Below are 21,212 nucleotides of genomic sequence, written 5' to 3' on the forward strand. Positions count from 1 at the left end.
TAAAGGAAAGAAAGAAAAAGAGAAACTAACTTAGACCCTTCTTTTCATAACCTTCTTTCTGGGACTTCCTCCTTCCCCTCCCGATTGTATTCCCCTTTATCCAAGTTGGTTCCACAAGTTCTCATCCCAAACCTAATATATTATACTCATAAACCAATTTAAATTTACACCATCTTAGCATCACTCCTCGTCTTATAATAGAACAAAATTTTCCCCAAGATCCGCTCTCATTTCTTCCACGAGTTCCCCCTTTCTAAAAAAAAAAGAAAAAACAGAAACGTAAAGTATCAAAGTTATAAAGAATATAAGATAGAAAATATAGAGAAATTCAAAAAGTTGGTTACAAAGCCTTTGGATTCTAAGGTTCCCCCTCCCTTCCCCGGTTTGGATTCCCCATGTCCATTTGTCTGTATGTTGTCGGCCTGGAGATCTTAAGTCCACAGCCAAATTTATCTCAGTCCATCATGCTGTTTTCTTCGGATTTGATTGTCTTAATGATGTTTAACGTCGAAAATCCAATCTAATAGAGGCCTTTAATTTTCTTTAATCTTTTGTTGCTCCTCCCATTATTCTTTCCGTGTCGTATTCAGTCATCTACTCTTTTATTTCTTGGTTTCTCAGGTTTCTGTCTTGTTCAGCTGTCAAAACATTCTTGTTCCAAAATTTAACGTCTCTACAGAGGTTTGTTATTCAGGGACACAGACTTACGTCCAGTTCCTTTCTTGCTTCAATGGAAGATTCTATTGTGTTATAGTCACCTCTGTAGACAAAATAATATTTCAGTTCTGCAGCTTTCCCAGGAGATAAGACCTTTACACATCCCAGAGTAGTTTTCCACATACGTCACTTGTAATGTCCCGAATCCCCTCTAGAGGGATTACAATAACTTTGTATCCTCTAATCCAAAAGTCAATTTGTTGTTTCTTTTTCCCGACAGTTTATATCCATATTTATATCAAATTGTAACAAAATTAACCAGCAAAGAACTTGTAGCAAAGTCCTCTTTATAATTTCCAGTTTTGACAGCTCCTTTGACAGCTGTCAAAATCTCCATCTCTCTTCGCCAGGCTGTCCAAATCGCCCCGGTTCCCAGGGGGGGGGTTGCTTTTTCCTCACCCTCGACTCCTCTCCTCCAGCACAGTTCTTATAATTCACATCGTGGAGTTGGTAATTTTTATCATCAATAAGCTTCTGAATAGATCTTGGTTTCTCAGTCCTTGTTTTAGCATGTTTACAATCAGGGAGGGGACTGACTTCCTTTTTTGGATCCCCTCCCGCTCGTGCCAAATCCGGAAAAATTTTTCTTTTTTCCTCCTTTTAAACCCGGTTGCCCAATTACTCACGGGTTGTTGATCAATTGTCCGAATTTCCTTTGGAAGAAGCCAGCGCTCTCCGCCGAATGGCATGCGGCTGCGCCCGGCAGGGGAAGCGGAGGACTCAAAGCACCACGCTACTCCCCGGCGCCCGATCCGTAGCCTTTAAAAAGGCTCTTTCACAAGCCGGGAGAGCGATAACGGTGCCAGCCGAGTCACCATGTCCACGGGATCCGTTCCCGTGGTTTCTAAGGGTCCCCGCGTCGCCGGCGCGGTAGGACCCAGCCCCTGCCGAGCAGACTCCCTCCGGAGCTCGGAGGGAGTCCGCCATTCGGCGATGGCGCCAACCCGGAAGTCCTCAGCCTCTCTTTCTCTCTTAAAGCTCACGCTTATTGCACAGGACTGACACAGGCTGTTGGACTGGGATGGTTCTGCTATGGCATCTAGTAGCTACATTAGGAATCAGTAGGTCTGCTGTCTTATCTGGACTTCCTGAGTGAAAAATGTACCTGCGATCCTGGAAATAACGAAGGTGCTAGGGAGTTTTGTCCTATTCTATTGCTCGCTTCTATCTTCTGCTTCTGTCTCCAAACAGAATCTTAATCTGGTGCATTTTGCTGCATTCAGTGGCTTGGCTTGTTTATGGCTCTACCTTGTAAGTTGCTACCATCAGATATTGTCATTCTCTATCCCAGGATTAGGTGAGCTTTTCTGTTGGGGGCCACATTCCCAGGCAGAAATAGTCTGTCAGGGGCCACATTCCAACAGCACGTGGGACCCAGAGTCAAAGGTAGGTGGGGCCACCTCCTTGCTTTCTCTCTCTGCCACCCTCTTTCCCCATATTTTTGCCCTGAAACTAGGTCCAGGACTATGTCTTGGGGCCACAGGTCACGTCCCCCTCCTCCTGCTGCCCTTTTTTGTGGCATCTTCTCTCAGCTCAGGCTGCTGTGCTTAGAAAATTGTGCTAATAAAACCAAAAAGTGTGCTGGCAGAGAAAATAAGTGTTTAGGAAGAAGCAGCATAATGAAATAAATTTGAATACTTTGGGGACTACAGCAAGTGCAGGCAGATGAATGCGGAAAGTTGCTGGTGAAGCCAAAATGAAGGCTGCAGCCTGCCGCTTACTGATTTTTGTACTTCCAGAGCCTTCTTATTCCACACCCCTCCTATTCCCTATCACGGCCCTGCTGACATCTGATATAGCGGGGTCCGTTGTCAATAAATGTTGATCTTTAATTGCTCACAGGCAAAGAATAGCCAACTGTTGACCCACTGGCAAAATGTGTCCCACAACAAAAGGTAGGCATAGCTTGACCTGGTGGTGGGTGGAGCCAAAGTGGGTGGAATTTGAAGGCTTGCAAAATAGCTCTCACCCCTCAGTCCCTTCTCTCTCTCTCCTGTCTTTGCTCACATACAAACACGTAAAGCGGAAGTGATTTTTAGGAGGACTTCTCAAAGAGCAACAGTGAGACTAGATAACAATGGGGAAAGCCTTAGCTTTCATCATTGGGTGGGTGGAGCATGTATGAGTCACAGATGCCTGTCGGAGTTTGATCTCTCTACCACTAGCGTATCAAATGCCACTGTTTTCACAAGCACCTTAGACTCCCAGAAAGTGTTGCGGTCTCATTTGGGTGAGTATATACCAAGGAACAAGGGTTTATTTTTATACCATGTAACTAAGATTCTGTCTGGCGATTTCTATTTAAGCTATATTAAAAAGAAAAGAAAAAAGTATTGTATATTGTCCCTGCCACATAATTTTATTGCTATATCAGCACACTGTTGTATAAAGATATTGTTAGTTCAACAAAAATGGCATTAACGAGATCTCCTTTATCTGAATTTAGATGAAAGCACTTTATTTCAAAGTACATGTGTTTGTGACCAACATTATTCAGATATAATATTGCTGGGCGGTTTAGTTCATTTTGAAATGGACGACACAGCCCCAAATGATGCACATTTTGGTTACGTGTCATTAGCTCCGTCAGTCAGGACCCGGGGAACTTTGCAATCTCCCTGGGCATTCTGTTGGGTGAACCTAGGAGAAAAAGGGCATCCAGGTATTTTCTATCAGGGCAAGGACACACGGAGAAGAAAAACCCCAGAAGAATCTTTGTTCTAGCTTAGCTAGGAACCACTCTTTCCTGTGGCATTTTGAGATTCCTCGCTGGGTGGGGTGGGGGTGGAGGTGGGGAAGGGTCTTTTGGGAACTGCACACTGCCTTGTTTTCCAAAGAGGAGTGAATGTTTTTGATGTGGTTCTGTGGATTGGAGGATTGGGCCAGGTTCCTATTTCATGGCTGGTTCACTCGTCCCAAGTTTTTCCACTGCTTTTCAGTCTTCTCCTTGTACAGTATTTATTGCTTGTAATGATTATGATAGCAGAAAGGAATGGACATTCTAGCAGTGCTGAATGAGACCTCGCTCTTGGAGGATATATGTGTGTGTGTGAAGTGCCAAAAGGTAAGCAAGATGACCGTTGTCTCTTTAAATGAATAAACTCTATTGTTAACAAACTGCAAATAGCCCACGTCTCTGTTATTCAGGGCTGGTGGAAAGTGAAGACCCTTTCTGCACCTTAATCCTCCAGGGTTTGTAGAATCAATCAAGAGCTGGAACTCTTAATCTCTTGTTTCGCCAGATCTCCAGGGTAATGAAGTAGGTAGCAGCTCACAGCTACGCTCCAAAGCCAGTTGAGCTGTGTTAATTACCAATTAATATATTGGTTAAGTACAGGAGAATATGATGCACTCCTAACTTCTTGAATGAAGCCTGACTCTCTGTGATGACAGTGATCATTTTATTAGCGGCAGCGTTGGCACCCTCAGTATAACTAAGGCGGCAGCAATGGTCTGTTGCCCAGTTTTCCTACCATGAATTTCATGCAGAATTCTCTTACCATCTCTCTCAAATTCACCCATCTCGTATCGCAGGCTAGCAGCCCCTTCTTGTGATCCAGCCAACTGCTGCTTAACTCCCAGAGCTGGGAAAGGCTGCTGTAGTCACAAGTCGCCTACACTGGCCTACATGTTCAGTGGTCTGAGCAATGGTTGCTTTTCTGAGGAAAAGCAGCATATATTTGCATGCAACAGTTTAGTGTTTTGAGATGATGTCAATGAAATGTTATCTCCTAATTTCTGAGCCTAAAACAGATTCTCCTGCTACACTTAACCTATTTTACAACTGTGAGGCCTAGAAACGTCAAGAAAAAGGCGAGACTTTCAATTACAGTGGTACCTCGGGTTACATACGCTTCAGGTTACATACGGTTCAGGTTGCAGACTCCGCTAACCCAGAAATAGTACCTCGGGTTAAGAACTTTGCTTCAGGATGAGAACAGAAATCGTGCTCTGGTGGCACGGCAGCAGGAGGCCCCATTAGCTAAAGTGGTGCTTCAGGTTAAGAACAATTTCAGGTTAAGAACGGACCTCCAGAACGAATTAAGTACTTAACCCAAGGTACCACTGTATATCTTTACATAACACTTGATATCCTACAGTTCCTGCCCTATAACTCTGCTGTCCTGATAAGTTAGTGACAGTAACATTTCATTGCTCCATGAATTGCTAACTTCCCGTGCGCCCCCTCAAAAGCCGGAGCCAGCTGTAGCCTAAAGAGTTTAGGAGGGCATCTATTTGTTCTGCCTCAGGACTCCAGAAACATTCCAGCTGGCCTCCTGCAATAGAGCAACATTAAAGTCCCCCTGTATCTGGTTTGTCTTCAGACAGGTTTACAGCTGGACTAAAGCCTGAGGATGGACAAGGACTTGAAGCAAAGCCAAGGGAGGCTAGTCTTTCAATGGGCAGCTGGATCCCCCTTCAGATAAGAATGCAAAGCACTCTCCACTGGGACCATGAAATGGGTGTGAGCCAGCAGCTAAATGTAGCCAGCATCAGATTTCAAAGTCTTCTGTGAAGCTATAAAGCGAGATCCAGCTGCTTGGGAGTGGGTGTGTATTTAAGCAACAGGGTGCTACTGAAAAGTTTGATGACAAGCCCAGAAAGAAACCAAAGCCCTGTTCACAAAGCAGGCACTTCTCAAACAGCTGCCCTGGGTGGGGATAGAGCAATAGCGTATAGTTGATTTACATCATCCAGCTGAAATTCTCTGCAGAAAGCTGTAATGAGAACTTTCGTGGGGCATTTAGTTTCCCTCCGATTAGCTGAAGACGCCAAAGCTCCCTTGACTTGCTAATTCACTTCCTATAAAACTCACTTTAGTCTTTTGTACCTCAAAATACACCCAACCATTCTCCACCTGGCAAATGGGGGAAATTGCCATTTAACCCTGTAAGACCACAGCTGATCTAGAAATCAATACAGTTAAGAACAAAGCCACTAACGTAGTCACTTGTGCCAGTGTTGCACAAGGAAGTCGGTGCAGCTCTAGCACAAGCTCACGATCCTGATTCCTTGGGTATTAGCCAATACAAGGCCGGAAATCACAATGAAGCCCAAAAAATGTTCAGTTACTAAAGATCATGAACATGCTATTTTAGCAAGCAAATACAGTTTCAGATACGTACAGTAAATGAGTTGCTGGTTCCATGCCCAACACGCAAAGCAGTTTTTTTGTAGACGAGGCCTGTTTGTTATAAGGGCTGCAATTCTGATAACTGAAAATGGATTAGACATTAGCATTGCTCTAAGAACCCAATTTCCAGGGTTTTTTCCTTTCTCAAAAGCAGCATCAATAGAAGTCTGACTCTGATACCACAGTGGATGTGGGAAGCTTGTTGAGCCCTTTCTCTGCTAGGTTTTGAGAAAACTAATGCTGGAAGGGAGACAACTACAGCCTGAACATCCAGACATTTTTCAGTCCCATTTTGGGTTGGGAATAGTATGTTATGAGACAAAGCCTTATTTTTCTATATAACCTTTGAGGTGCACAGTCAAACCTCAGTTCCCGAATGACTCCATTCTGGAATGTTTTGGCTTCCAAACCCCGAAAACCCGGAAGTAAATGCTCTGGTTTTCGAATGCTTCTCGGAAGCCAAATGTCCAACGTGGCTTCCGCTTGAGTGCAAGAAGCTCCTGCAGCCAATAAGAAGCCACGGCTCGGTTGTCAAACATTTCGGAAGCCGAATGGGCTTCCGGAACGGATTATGTTTGACAACCAAGGTTTGACTGTATGTGCTGCTTACCCTTGGGCTTGACTGCCCTTGAACATGCCCGGGACAAAAATGTATACGCAACTGTCTTATGCTCAGGAAAACCCAAATTACTTTTCTTGTCAAACGTATTTCAAAACTTCTCATCTAAACCTTCTTTTGGACTACCACTCCATCAACACCAGCTAGCACAGAAAACTGCTCTAGACTCTTTTCATTCTTTTATAGCGTCAGGCCCTAAATACAAGATGTGTAATAGAAACTTGCTGCAGCAGCAGCTGTGTAATTTTAGTGAACAATTGTATTTCATAGAGCCATCCGTCATACTGTCCACATGCGTAGGATTTACGGCTGGGACTGTCTTACTTTGGCAGGAGAATTGGGAATGACTTCTCCAGATAACCACTGCAAATCAGTTTTCCAGCCATTGATCTTAAGCTTCTAAATATTTGCACCCCATTCTTTAGTCCAGCAATTTGTTCTGGCAGAATGTAAACACATAGCATAAGCATAACTAAACCTACTGCAGCTGCTTTTGAAATCTAGAGAGAATTAAGTGCTACCTTGTCACAAACCTACATCCCATTATGTTGGGCAATACTGCCATCTTGTGAGCAACTTGCCACAATAAATACCAAAGGCAAATTTTAAGCTAGAAAGAATCCAATAGAACAGCAGCGCTTGGATGTATAGAGTAACAAGATTTGTCACATTACATTTCATAAGCAATAGCTTACTTCTGGAAGACCTATCAATCTCCATACAGGCATCTTAGTAGGCCAGCCTGTTCCTTGCTGACAATTTTGGCCATTACAGGTTTTAAGAAGTTAATGCACACATTTTCTTCTTGGATTTAGTCTTAGATATGTCCCACACAGTAAGGACATTGCTGACGTAATGGTAGTTTACCAAGCATAGACTAACCCAAAGTGTAAATGAAATCCTCGCTTGAATCACATCACAGCTGCCACAAACTGAGGCAACAATCAGAAATAGACCAGAACAGAAATGTCACGCCAGATGTCTCTTCCAATAGTCAACAACATTGTATTAGAGGGGTGTGGCGCATCTTTAATTAGCACATCAAACCCTCCCTCCCACTTTTAGACTTAGCTCCTCGTTTCCTCAATATGTCAACAAAATCTGAACACAAAACTGCAAACTCTTTAAAAAGAAGCCTGCAACAGAAATAGCACAAAGTATGCAAAATAAGTTTGTTGTAGATATTTGCACCAATTTAATTTAATTCTAGAATGTGGGGCTTTCAACTGTAAAATTTTGGAATTATTCCCAAGAATGCAGTTTTGGATAGGCTAATGGAACATCACTTACATCCTCCAAGACTGTATTAGAAGCACATGTTGAATCACTCTTAGTCGCTATCACCATCTCTCTGCAAAATGTGTAACACAGCCTGTTCTTTTTGAAGTGTGGCAGAAGCTACATCCTCCAACAATCCTATCATGGCACAATTCTGAAGAGATCTGAGTTACAGCACATGAAAAGGCTTTCTATCCTATGCCTTTCAGTTTTCCTGTTGTAATTAACAGTCCAAATGCATTTTATGCAACAATTCCCACCACCACCACCATGGGAAAGGCTCTAGCACCGTAAGAAACCCACAGATATATTAACTTCTATACATGCATATAATGCTGAAGCCATATACAACTGTGGATTAATATGCTGCTGCCCACAACTCTCAATGCTTTCATTCTGCTTCCTTTTAAAGGGGTTTAATAAGGTATAACTTGGAAAGAGCCAGGATTCTGAGTTTGATGGGCATTAAAGATTTCTGCTACTAATGCCTGTTCACAGATAAAAGGCCACCACAGAGATAATACAGCTGAGCACCCGTCAGAAGAAAACAGGAAATATGTCATTAGCCCAAGATGTGTTGCAAACTTTTCTAGGGAATTTCTGGAAAGCAAAGGGGGGGGGGTGTCCTAAACCTGCAAGCTGGAATACAAGGTCTCTGTCTTTTGCCTTCTATTCTCTATTATAGAAGTAAGACTATTACTTAGCTGAAATATCTTCCCTCCTATCTCTCTACTCAGATAAGAGCCAGTACGTCTTCTTTAAGTTATGTTTATTTAGCAATACGGGTGTATATACATTTATGAGAATCCACCTTTTGAATCCCCTGCAGCAGGAGACATGCATGAGCAGTGACAAGTTGGAATCTGTGCTGCTCAGTGGCCTTCAAGGCCATCCGGCCATCCTGCTTATCACAACAGTGAAACAAAGGATAAGAAAGGGACAGACAAGAAGCAAATCAGTTCACACGGCAGAATCTTTGGGTAGAGACTCTCCGCAGTAGCCAGTGTTAAAACAATCGGGCTCCATAACCAAACGTCTGTTTTATGCCCTCAAAATAGTATCGTTGCCAGCCCTCCCTTGTTCTCTCTTCTTCGTTGGCTGGGATGCCCCTTCCTTCCAGGCGGATTTCTGTTTCACCAGCTTTGTCGATGAATGTCAAAGTGATGGTTGCAAAGTGTCCTAAAAGAGCCAAAGAAAAACCCCAACATTCAGCAGTGTGACACAGCCTGGAGAAACACAGCCAGACAAACTATCTGCTTCTTTCCTGATATGGTTAAGAGAAGAAATCTGCTCTTCTTCCCAAGATCGCAACAGCTGGGAAACACTCAACTCTTAACCAATCTACCCTTTAAATATGTCATATCCTGTATGATAGGGCAGATTCCCAGTAATAAGTACAGCCAATGCACCAGTTGCCGTACAAGCCAAGCAAAAACATAGCACAACCAAGGCCAAGGCTAGTAACTAACTGAGAAATGCTTGTGCTTTCAAGCATCTTACAATTTTATAATGGGTACCACTGCTAGTACAACATAGTCAGAGTATAGCTGAAACATATGTAGTTTTCTACTTTGTTATATGAAGTAGAATAACTTACCCTCTGGCCATGTTTTAAATCTCCACTTCATTGCAATCTGCTTCTCAGGAACCTGGAAAGGAAGGGAGCCTAGTTATCTACCAGGTATATTTTCATTTGAATACCAAGAGAGTGACAGAGATTATACTGAAAAAAGCTGGGGGGGTGTCAATATTATGTGAGAGTAGCTCAGGGTCTAAATACATATAACGCTTAATGAGTAATGTGCAACTACATCTCTTTTTTCTATAATTAACAAGTGCAACAGAGCAACTGTTATCAGAACTGCACTGTGCAAAGAAAGGAGGTTCTCTCTGGCTGGCTGTCTTGTCTACTTCCTCCTCCTCCTTTCCCAGTCCAGGACTCAAGGCAGCTTATGCACATAAAACAGAAATAGCTAAAAAACACAATAAAGACAATCATTTAAAGGTAATGAAATATAAATAAAGTAGTGTTTAAAATATCCATTAAGAACACCAACAATAGCAATAAAAACATCACAAAACCAGCCCTTTCCTCAAAATACCAACTCCTATTGTAGAGAGATTTGTTGAGATCAAAATGATCTAAGTTTAGCTACAGTTCACCAAGCTTGCCTTCATAACATTTCTTCTCTGAACCAGACATGGTTCAGAAATAACCACAGTTTAGAAGGATGAAGGTTGCTGTGTGTACACTGTCTCCCCCCCCCCTCCTGCTCTGTAGTGAATAACCTCCAGGATTTCTTAAACTGATTACCTGTTACATCTAAACCAGGAAAGCATCATTTTCATTCTGACAGTGCAAAGGGGAAGGAGGAAGGAGCATAAAGGTGCAATGCTTGTGTCTGCCTAATCAAACTGAGTTTGTTATGTCTGAACTCGGCCAATATTATCCATTTGTTTTTTGGAATAGATGTGTATTTCCAGCTAAACCATCAGCAACACAAAAGAGTCTATCCAATTTTAGACTTGGTAAGGTAGTACAGGCATTAGCATTATTATTACTATTATTAATATCTGTACAACACCCTTCATCCAAAGATCACAGGGCAGTTCGCAACATAAATGTTCAGAGCATTACATAAGAAACTGATCATGGGCTAAAAAGGCGGCACGACCCAGCTACTGAGCAACAGAAAATGTACTGTCAACAGTACTTACTAGTTCAGTGAACTCTCCAGTGACACTGCCATCTAGCAGCTGGAATTTTCCTCCTTTGTCAGCCTCCAAAAAGGCAGGTGAGTGAGTAAAAGCCTGGACCATCTGCAGAAAAAAAAAATTATGATCAGTGAGTCAAGTAGCAAGGTGACCCATTGCATTAAAATGACTATGACCTCCACCCAATCTACTGAAACAACAGAAATAGATGCTTGATTCTAGCACTCTGGAATCTGAGTCCTGATTCCAGTACCATCTCCACTGGGGACGGGGGCACTTTCAAGGATGAAAGTAGCACCTCTTGGCTGCCCCTTCATTTCCAAATAAGCAGAAGCAAATACTCATCTCTGTGGGAGCTTGTTTGGAAGTAGGTCTCCTGCTGAAAGAACACATAACCCTTCCAGACTGAGAAGAAACAAAGTGACCCATAATCCCTGAAATATCTCCTAGAGGCCTAGAGGTCGCTTCTGCTGCAGAATGCCAACCACAACACCCTCTGTGTGCGAGCTAATAGCAGAAACATGGGGAGGACGTTAGTCTAAGCAACCAGTAGAGATATTTATAACCAAATCTAATCTAAGAAGCATACAAGGACTTCTCGACAGACCTATAGACAGACCTGCAACTTACCTCTTGTGTGATAAACACTCTATACAGCTCATCTGGAGATGTTAAGAAAACGTCCTTCAAGTTTATCTTGCAAGTAGGAATCTTGACTCCTACCGATTTGGATTTAAGTGCATTGCCAGCAACTGGTTCAGTGGTCTAAAAATAGAATAAGTTACAATGCAAAACATATATTAACTGATACGTTTATTTTGTTAGTTGATTTACAAACTTTTTTTAAAAAAAGAACAGCACTCAAAATACAGTGGTGCCTCGCAAGACGAAATTAATTCGTTCCGCAAGTTTTTTCTTCTTGCGAGTTTTTCGTCTTGCGAAGCACGGTTTCCCATAGGAATGCATTGAAAATCAATTAATGCGTTCCTATGGAAACCGCTTGCCAGGCTGGCGGTGCGGAGAAGGGCTTTTCTCCCCACCGCAAGCCTTCAGGACAGGTACGGGAACAGAGGGGAAGGGGCGCAGCGCTTCTCCTCTGTTCCCGGGGCTTGCGGTGGGAGGAGGGTTTTTCCTCCCCACCGCCAACATTCAGAACAGCATTCTGAATGTTGGCGGTGGGAAGGAAAACCCTCCTCCCACCGCAAGTCTTCAGGACAGCCTTCTGAAGGCTGGCGATGGGGCGGAAAGACCTCCCCCTGCCGCCAGCCTTCGGAGCAGCCTTTCAAAGGCTGGCGGTGGGGCAGAGAGTCCTCCTCCCGCCGCCAGCCTTCGGAGCATCCTTCCGAAGACTGGCGGCGGGAGGAGGTCTTTCCGCCCCACCGCCAGCCTTCGGAGGAGCCTTCCGAAGGCTGGCGGCGGGAGGAGGTCTCTCCGCCCCACCGCCAGCCTTCGGAGGAGGTCCCAGGACAGTGGGAAAGACACGCTGCGCTTCCCCGCTGTCCCGGAGATTTCCCTATGGGCTTTTGTCTTGCGAAGCAAGCCCATAGGGAAATTCGTTTTGTGAAGCGCCTCCAAAACGGAAAACCCTTTCGTCTAGCGGGTTTACCGTCTTGCGAGGCGTTCGTCTTGCGGGGTACCACTGTACAATCTAAAAATTGTGAAAACAATAGAAACTATATGCAACACAAATCAGTACAAGCACAACCTAAAAGCCAGATGCAATCAATATAAAACCAGCATAAAAAGCAAGCAAGCGGGGGTGGGGGGTGGGAATTGTATACATGTAGACAGCACTGAGGAATGCAGTGTAACACTATGGTGCTCCCAAGACCCCCCGAGCCTTGCTGCACTAGCAGAAATCCTTGGGCAGGCTCCCACTAGCAGAGCTAGTAGCTGAATCCCGCTCCAGCTGTGAGTTAAAAGACATGGGAAAATAAAAATATCTTCACCTGGTAGCTAAAGGTCCACAACGTAGATACCAGGCAAGCCTCTGCTGGGTAAGCATTCCATAAATGGGGTGCCACCAAGGAAAATACTCTCTCCCTAGGCCACTTGCCTCATTTTGCTAGGGGCGGGGGGAGATTTGGAGCAAAATAATTAATCCAGAACCCTGCTAATAAGATGGCTCATTCCCTGCAGCTGCTGCAAGAGCAAGGCACCAACCTGCAGCCACTTTTCTTCCTCACTGGACTCCAGTAGTCCCCAATCTTCAAGATACTGCAATCTGTTTTTGTTATACTCCCTCAAGAATTTTGGTCCAATTGTATGCCACAGAATATTCACATTCCTATCAAAACTGCTTAGTGCCCAGAGCTACCTCATATGCCACACCACTAAGTCTGCTGCCACTAGGAGTGTAAAGTAGCCCTGTGCCTTATTCTTCATTCCATCAGAGCAAGGAAATGTTAACCTATAAAATACACCTGGAACCTTGGGCTCTTACCTTCCGTTCCTCTGCTTTGCGTACAGGCTGAGGTGGGAGCTCTGATTGTTCACCATTCACTGTGGGTAAGATCATGCCTTGGGTAAACTCTGAAAGGTATTAAAATCGCATTATTCCATGCAAAGCATCTTGAGAGAAACGCAAACCACATTTCATAACGAACATAGCTGTAAGAAAGCATCATTAAAGGAAGGCAGGATGTCACAGAAAGTGGGATAAGAAAGCTACCACACACTCTGATAAATTTATAACACTGGAACTTATCAGTTCAGACCTTCAAGAGGATGTACTGAAAGCTATACAAATGCTTTTGAGAGCAAGACAGAGGGTCAAACAATAATTGCATGATACTATATTAGAGACATGCAGCCTAAAGTTCGACTGGTAAACTCAGGGCAGGTATATATAATTTTCAGACCACAACTCCAAGTTCTCTAGTGCAGGTATGCACTAATATGGCCCACAAGGCTCCCCCCCCCCCAGCGATGTGGTGGAAGTTTCCTTGGTGCTACTTGAGACAAATAATCCATAATAATTTCTATCAGCACTGAGATGGAAAACGGTAATTCTTCATATCCTTGAACGGAGTCTTGCCTCACCAGATTTACTTTGGTAGACAAGCAGAGGATGGAGAAGGTCCTTGAGGTATCACAAGTCCTAAGCCATTTAGAGCTTTGCAAGTGATAACCAGTACTTTGAACTGCACTCAGGAACACCCTGACAACCAGTGTAGCTGCTACAGTATGGGACTGACATTCTCCCCAAACCTGTTACATGTTAGAATTTTAGCAGTAGCATTTTGTACTAGCTGAAGCTTCCAAAGAATCTTCACAGGAAGCCCCACACGGTTCGCTACAGTAATCCAGGCAATATGTACCGTATTTTTCGCCCCATAAGACGCACCGGCCCATAAGACGCACCTAGATTTTAGGGGGGGAAATAAAGGGGAAAAAAATTATTTTCCCCCCAGGTGCGCTGCGCTACACCAGGAGCTTGGGGCGTGCGGAGCTCAGCGCGCCCCAAGCTTCTGCGTGCCTGCAAGGTCTCCGCTAGCGTGGGAGAGCCGGGCGCCTCTCCCAGGGCTAGCGGACCCCTGCGCTAATCCAGAAGCTTGGGGCAAGCTGAGGTCAGCGCGCCCCAAGCTTCTGCATGCCGGCAAGCAGTCCGCTGCCGCCCCAGGCCTCCCACACCCGGTGGGACCTCCTGCCGGGCGCGCGAGGCTTGCAGGCATTCGCCCCATAAGACGCACCCCGATTCCCCCTTCATTTTTGGAGGGGAAAAATGCGTCTTATGGGGCAAAAAATACGGTAACTAAAGCCCTACACACTCACTCTCCACCACTCATGCCAAGGAAAGAGGAGACCAGCCCATTGGTCTCTGGCTGCTTCTGCCATCATTTCTGCAGCCCACCCACCACCCTCACCATGTTGGGGGCTGCATGTCTTCAGTGGGGAGCCTGCTCTACTCAAATAAGCTCTCCAAAAGATTAAAAAGCCTGAAAGATCAGGGTGTGAATCATGCAGGGAGCCTACTGAAATAGAATAGGCTCCTTGCTGCAGACATTCAGTCACCAACATGGTGTTAGGGGGAGTGGTGGGTCCTGCAGAAGGAAACGGTGCCAGGGGATGCAGGAGAGGACAAGGCCAGAACAGGTGAACAGGGGTTAAGATGTATGACAAAAATAGACAGGTTTATTCTAAGCAAACTATTTCTAACACATTTCGAAACTCCTTCGTCCTCCACAAGAACAGCTTTGACTCGACTATTTCTTTTACCCCTCTGTACTTACCTGTTTTAAGAGTGCTAATGTAAGTTTCCAAAGCACTGCTGATCTGATTTACACCTTCATGCTTCATCAAAGCTAGCAGGTTGGTGTCTGGCTCATCTTTGGCAAGACTAACGCTGATCTGAGAAGAAAAGGGGGGTGGGTGGGAATTCATACGGTTCCAACAGGACAAATCTGTTTTCACTGCACATACTCCTCCACCCTGTACTGCATACATGAAATTATTTTTACTTAAAAGACGGTGGCTGTTTGTGGATTTGAATGGTAGAAATCAGATATGAACTTATGGGGCTTAAAAATAATAAAAAGATGGAGAGAGATAAAACTTGGGACTACTCGGATATCTGATCCCTCTTCAACGAAGCAGAAATCAGGAAAATAATCTGTAACTGTGTTCTTACCTCAATTTCATCAACATCATTTTCATCCGACAGATTGGGAATCTCCACATATCCCTTATACTTCACACCTGTATTTGAAGTGCCTGTGAAAAGCAATATACTAAATGAATTGCTCAATTTTGCTTTCTAACAGCAACTTCTGACATGTTCTGGCATTCTAGAAAGGTCTCTAAATTCCCTTTCTCTCTTCCCTTGGAGAAGGGGGTTATTATCTGCTTCCTAACTATTTGAAAAGACTGTAGAAATTCTGCTTTTTGACAATTCAACCTCCAGAACTCTACAACAAGATCACATTACGTAGCTAAAAACAAAGCAGGAAAACTCACCTGTCCAAGCCAGCTTGATATTCCACTCGTAAAAGAAAATCAGCTTTCCTTTGCGGTTATTGATTGAGGCTTCTCCATCCAATTTACTCACTTCTGTCACTTCACAAGTTCCCTCTGCATTCTCTGCTCTAATAGCCAGAAGCAAACTTTTCAGTTTCTCTGAAGACCAGTTAGATGCATCTCTTTCAGTCCTAAGAAAAGAACAAAATTCTCAAAATGTAAAAAGGCAGTAATGAACAGCTGGTGCTTTTCAATGCTCCAGTGTTGCAAAGTTAGTTTTCAATGCATTGATTACACCCACTTTGTCCCATTCCCTGGAAACACATGGTATTTGGCTATATATCTTGAAAAGTTACACTTCCAAAACTGACTTCTTTTAGGGACACATGGAAGAGGGTAACCAAGGGTTTGGACTAACCACTCTGTATACCTCTACACCAGCGGTGGTGAACTGGATTTGGCCAGTGGGTCAGATTGCTATCTTTCCCATCTCTTGTCAATCACCTGACATCAGATTACCTTTTCTGCTTGCAAGGGTCTTTGCATATATCACTTCACAAGACAGCACTTTGAAAGGGGCTTCTCATGACCTGCCAATTGCTGAGGCTTGCTAAAACCCTTTCAAAGCACTGCACAATATAGTGCTTTGAAAGGAGCTTCTGAAGTGCTGTCTATTTGAAGCACTTCACACTGAACTTTTCAGTTGCTAACAAACTACCTTTTGGCTAAGCCAGGTTTCTACCTGCTCCACACCTGATGTCATATGATATTAGGTGTAGGGCAGTTGGGCATAGCTTGGACAAAATAACCTTTTTACTTAATTCCCACCACTCAGCAATTAACCAATTATGTCCAATATACATCTATATACATCTATAAAGGAGGGCTCCAACCATGACTAAGAACCCATACCACCTATTTAACCTTGGCTGATCAATTTCTTCAGCCCCATTCTGAATCTGTTACTTTACTTCAGCAGGATTATGAACCAGGAACAGCTAGACAACATAAGAGTTAGATCCACTGGAAGGAATTCAACGTCACCCTCTTCTGGTTGTTCCGTTAGTGCAAGCATTCCTGCTTGCCAGACAGAGCAATCCCCCCTCTCCTTCCCCCATGCACTGTTCTTGGGGTTCTCCAGAATGGACTGGGTATGTGTGCAGGGGGGGCAAGGCCTCACTGTACTAGCAAGAGCTCTGCTGGTGCCCAGGGCTAGCTGAATCCAGGCCACTTTAATTAATGTGCATGAATAACTAAGTGCACTAATTTCAAAGTATAACTTAGTTATCCAGTCCTATGCTTCTAATATAATAGGATGGCTCAAGCTTGAGCTATACAAGCCCCAAAACTTCCTTCTTAACTCTTAACTTCCTAGCTGTGGTGCAAGCAAAGCATATTGTTGAAGCTCTCACTACTGTCTAGTAAATTTCAGGCATGGCCAAACTTGGCTCTCCAGCTGTTTTGGGACTACAATTCCCATCATCCCTGACCACTGGCCCTGTTAGCTAGGGATGATGCAAGTTGTAGTTCCAAAACAGCTGGAGGGCCAAGTTTGGCCATGCCTGCGTCTAGTTAGACGCAGATACAATTCCAAGGTCAAATCACTGTTGCTGTGGAACCTACCTTTTTATTTCATTTAAAAATTATATTTTTTGGTAAAACAATCTGACAACATGAGAATGGCACCATACACACGCTTAATGAGTAGTCCAATCCCAGCAGGTTCCTATATTTCAATGGAAGAACAGGATGTACAGTTCTAGCCAACCCACAGAATTATCTTGAACCACTAGGTGGATGGACGGACTGAACTCACAAACAGCTGAGATCATAGCTGTTAATCTACCCAGGAGAAGTAACTTGTAACATGACAGAAACAGATTATACAAACAGATTTCCCCTTTCCTGCTCCTTAAAATACAAGAACTAAATTCCAATACATCAGGCTTCTGCTTTGAAAACCAATCTAGATAAAATGTTTCTGCAGAATCTGCATGTAAAAACAAAGAGTGCTTCATAAGTTGAAGATGGCTATGTGTTTCACAGCTGCTTGAGTGCTGCTGCATTAGCATTACATACCCTTGGAAACTACAGCTTGCTCACCACTGCAGAATGAGCTGCTGGCTCACTTCATATTGCCTATGTCACTGTTTTTTTCTTTTTGGCTCCGCACCCCCCAAGGTTGGGGCAGGAGGACAGAAGAAACTGCTGCTAACTGGAGAGCTCTCCATGGTTCTAGAGAAGTACACACACCTTCCTTGTATATGAATTAACCATGATGCTCAAAGAGACAGGGCATATCTCCCCTGTGGTTTAATTTAACTGGCAAGTTCCCAGAGCAGGGAACCTACAGTATTTATCCTTCCTCCTTTAAAGTGTCCTGCAGCTGAAAAAATAGCAGCTGCTCACTCATCACAAATTAAGAGCATGGTGATCATGTTTCTAGTTGTCTAAAGATGCAGAAGAGCCTGGATTTAATAAGGAGCAAAACTGATTGGACTGAAAATCTCAGGAACAGGATAGACTTGGTAGATATAGTCACAAAAGGGTAGGACTGGACTTCTTTATACTAATCCTGAAAGCCGTGGGTTGCTACTAGGGATGGAAGAAGATACCGTTTTCTGTTCCACCCTGTATTTATCACATGCAGCATTTTCTCCATTCTGCTGCAGTTCATCTTCTGCCAAAACTTGCATTATTTGTCTCACTGTGCGCTGTGGTAAAATTATGTAACTTGCGTATTATAATTACACTGTTGTTACTTTATCCCACCCCATTCATTTCTATGCAAAGGAAACACAATGCAAATGTGGGGTGGTGGTGGCATAATCGATTACATACAATTTGCAGATGGAAAGCAACAGCAAACACTGGTCATATTTGCCAGATTGATATCCATTACAGACATGAGACAAATAAGCAAACACTAGCAACTTCTACTTGGGTTTCATCAGAGGTCTCCAGCATCCTTAAGCGGCTGTTCACAAGCGTCCATACCATAATAAATCAAGGTGTAAAGTGCCATTGGCACTTGGTCTTTGCACTGCTGGCAAAATGCCATATTTACACAAGCCACACTGTGCACAGCAGCTGCTTGAAAATATTGTGCATAGTTCACTCCTTGCCCAGGTCAGTAAGTGTGGTGGCAATCGCATGAAAAGATTTTCAATAAGAAACAAAAAATAAAATGCTGTACATAATAGCAGATGTACATGACCAAGTGACAATATGAAGGCATCCTACATCTGCAGGTTTTTCTGGTCCCTTTCTATTGGAATAGAAAAATGACTTTATTACAGCAGCACACAAAAATTATTCTAGTTCATATAATAATAATAATTTATTATTTATACCCCGCCCATTTGGCTGGGTTTCCCCAGCACTCTGTCTCCCATAGTGACTACTGAAAAGCTTACATACATGATGTGAGAGCAACAGCCACCCTCTCTGCTATCAGTGTCCTGCACTCAGGAATATTACTTGTGTTTGGAAGCTCCATTTATATGAAAATTGTTGTCAAATCATCCATGAATTTGTATGTGGCAGAACTGCTAGTTTGCTTAAGACAACTTGCGTCACCATTTTTCAAACTAAGACTGATTCCTATCTTGTCATCATTAATTCCACATTAAGGAAGCAATGAATGAAATCCTCCCCCATTCTCAAAATGCTCCTGGAACAGTTTCCCTGGATACCACCACTTCCTGTATACCCACTTTCTCCACAACTACCACACCACAAATCAGTGTGAAAAGCAATCATATACAGCAACCCAGCTAAACAAAAAGCATGGCTTTGCATGTCAGAAACACAGTAAGCACAAACACACCATTAAAAATGACAAGGCGCTTCCTATTCTGGAGAGTGCTCATGCAGCACCAGATTATGATACAGGTGGAGGGGCTGCCTCCCTGTTGAAAACTACTTTTATTCAGCAGGCACTCGCTGGCTTTGCCAAATGCTGCACCTGGCCCCTAGAAAAGACTGCCAACGTTTTTGTTTGCTTTAACCAGTCCCCAGCTCCCATGCACTTCAGCGCAGCTTGATCTGAAAGTAGCTAGCGATCATATTTCTTTTTCCATGCCAAAAAGCACCCAAACTCTCACTAGCTGCCCTTCTACAGATCCAGCTGTTTTGTTTTTTTTAAGGAGGTTAAACCAGGCCAGGGAGGTTTCTCTATCTCCCCTCGCCCCTGTAATCTTTTACCACACTTATTTGAGAGTAAGGTCCACCGAACCCGAAGGGAAGTGACTCCGGCGCGAACACGCATAAGCGGTGGAGAATCTCGTGCGAAGGGGTCAGAGGCAAGAGACAGGAAGAGAGAAGCAGGCACGCGTCCCCGCAACCGCGGAGGTGTGGGTGGTTGTGGGTGTGGCGGTGGCAGCACGGCCGCCCTTATTCCCCCAAAGCCCTCAGGGGAAGAGCTGCATCCCCCCCCCAAACACGAGCCACTTCACCTCCGCCCCCCCCAGCCCCCGCTGCCTTCCCGGCCCCCCTCGCCCACCAGTGCCAGTTGTTGACGTTGGTGGCATCCGCGCGCTGCTCCACAATCCAGCGCGGATCTCCCTCTCCCCACTTGGCCATCAGCGCCTCGCCGAAGGACTCGCCGCTTCTGCCTTTGCCCGGCTGGCTGGCTGGCTGGCGAGCGCCCGTCGCCCTCGCTCTCTCGCCGCGCGTCTGGAAGCTACTAGAAGCGCCGCCGGCAGCCGCGCCGCCTCCCAGCTTCCGGCAGCCGCCGGAGAGCTTCCTTCCGTTGCTCCCCCCCCCCGCCGCCGCTCCTTACTCCCCCAGTACCATAGAGGGGGAGCTCTATAAGCGTAACTCAGAGACACGCGTAGCCTGGGCAGGGGAGGAAACTGACATGAACACCGAGGGAAGGGGGAGGCACGTTATTGGGACAGAGTGCATAGACGTGAACACAGAGCCTATATGTTGCCTGCCTCGCTTCTGGGTGCCGCCCTCCTTCTCCTGGAGCAAAAGTGACAGCTCCCTGTGGGAAATCCAGGATTTGAAGCGAAGCCGTGAATTGGCCAGCGGCCGAGTGTCCACCAGAAACAAAAGAGCCTCTCGACAGGCTCTTTCCTACTCAGACCTGTTTTCGCGTGGGAATTGTTTAAAGACTTGAAGCCGCATCTACGCCGTCTAAGTGAGGGTTGGGGCTGGGGGGGGGGGTCTAGAATTTCCTAATCTCTGCTGGGAAGCATAGCTGTCAACGTTTCCCTTTTTTAAAGGGAAATTCCTTTATTCCGAATAGGATTGCTCGCAAGAAAAGGGGAAAGTTGGCAGCTATGCTGGGAAGTGTCGCTCTATTTTTGGAGAAAATCCAGCTTCCTTTAACTGAAAGGGAGGAAGTTCACCGCGGAAGTGAAGGACTGCGGTGGTGTGTAACTCTTAGTTTTAATCTCTGCGACTCAGCCTGTGAGGCACGTAAAGGCCTCGAGAGACACAGGTTCGGACTGGCCTCCCACTGCCATGTCGACGTTCCTTGGCGTGTTTCACCTTGGAGATGCCAAGAGTTAGGGAGACGCCGCCTGTCTGTCTGCCTGCCTGCCTTCATCCCTAACGCTGGAGTTCTTTGGACTACAACTCCCGTCATCCTTGGCTGGGGCTGATGGGAGTTGCAGTCCAAAACCACTGAGGGGGTGGGGCAAAGGTTTCCCGCCACGGCGCTGCGGCGTTCCGTCCAAAGCTCATCAATGCCCGGGCTGTGTGCGTAGGCGTAACATTTGCGCGCCACTCTAACCTTTCCTTACCTCTGTGGCACCTCCCTGCTTCTGGTTGCCCCTATCACCC

The 21,212-nt window shown here is 44.9% G+C and overlaps 1 protein-coding gene across 1 annotated transcript; it reads right to left on the reverse strand.

Annotated features, from left to right (window-relative positions):
* Positions 1-8,500: 8,500 nt before the first annotated feature.
* AHSA1 (activator of HSP90 ATPase activity 1) lies at positions 8,501-20,145 on the reverse strand. The gene is made up of 9 exons (XM_082234092.1): positions 19,924-20,145; positions 15,420-15,610; positions 15,094-15,176; positions 14,696-14,813; positions 12,907-12,995; positions 11,094-11,228; positions 10,467-10,568; positions 9,346-9,397; positions 8,501-8,927 (listed from the first exon to the last, which is right to left on the reverse strand). The coding sequence occupies exons 1-9, from the start codon at positions 20,001-20,003 to the stop codon at positions 8,755-8,757; spliced, it is 1,023 nt and encodes a 340-aa protein (XP_082090218.1). The 5' UTR covers positions 20,004-20,145; the 3' UTR covers positions 8,501-8,754.
* Positions 20,146-21,212: the final 1,067 nt, after the last annotated feature.

This window comes from Podarcis vaucheri (genome assembly GCF_965113315.1).
Source record: "Podarcis vaucheri genome assembly, chromosome: 1".
NCBI classification, from domain to species: domain Eukaryota; kingdom Metazoa; phylum Chordata; class Lepidosauria; order Squamata; family Lacertidae; genus Podarcis; species Podarcis vaucheri.

Coding starts and splice junctions, on each gene's coding strand:
- AHSA1 (XM_082234092.1), bottom strand. CDS start 20,003: ATGGCCAAGTGGGGAGAGGGAGATCCGCGCTGGATTGTGGAGCAGCGC. Junction 11,229..12,906: donor GCAAAGCAGAGGAACGGAAG/GTAAGAGCCCAA, acceptor TTCTATTTTTAG/ACCACTGAACCAGTTGCTGG. Junction 10,569..11,093: donor GAGTGTTTATCACACAAGAG/GTAAGTTGCAGG, acceptor TTTTTTCTGCAG/ATGGTCCAGGCTTTTACTCA.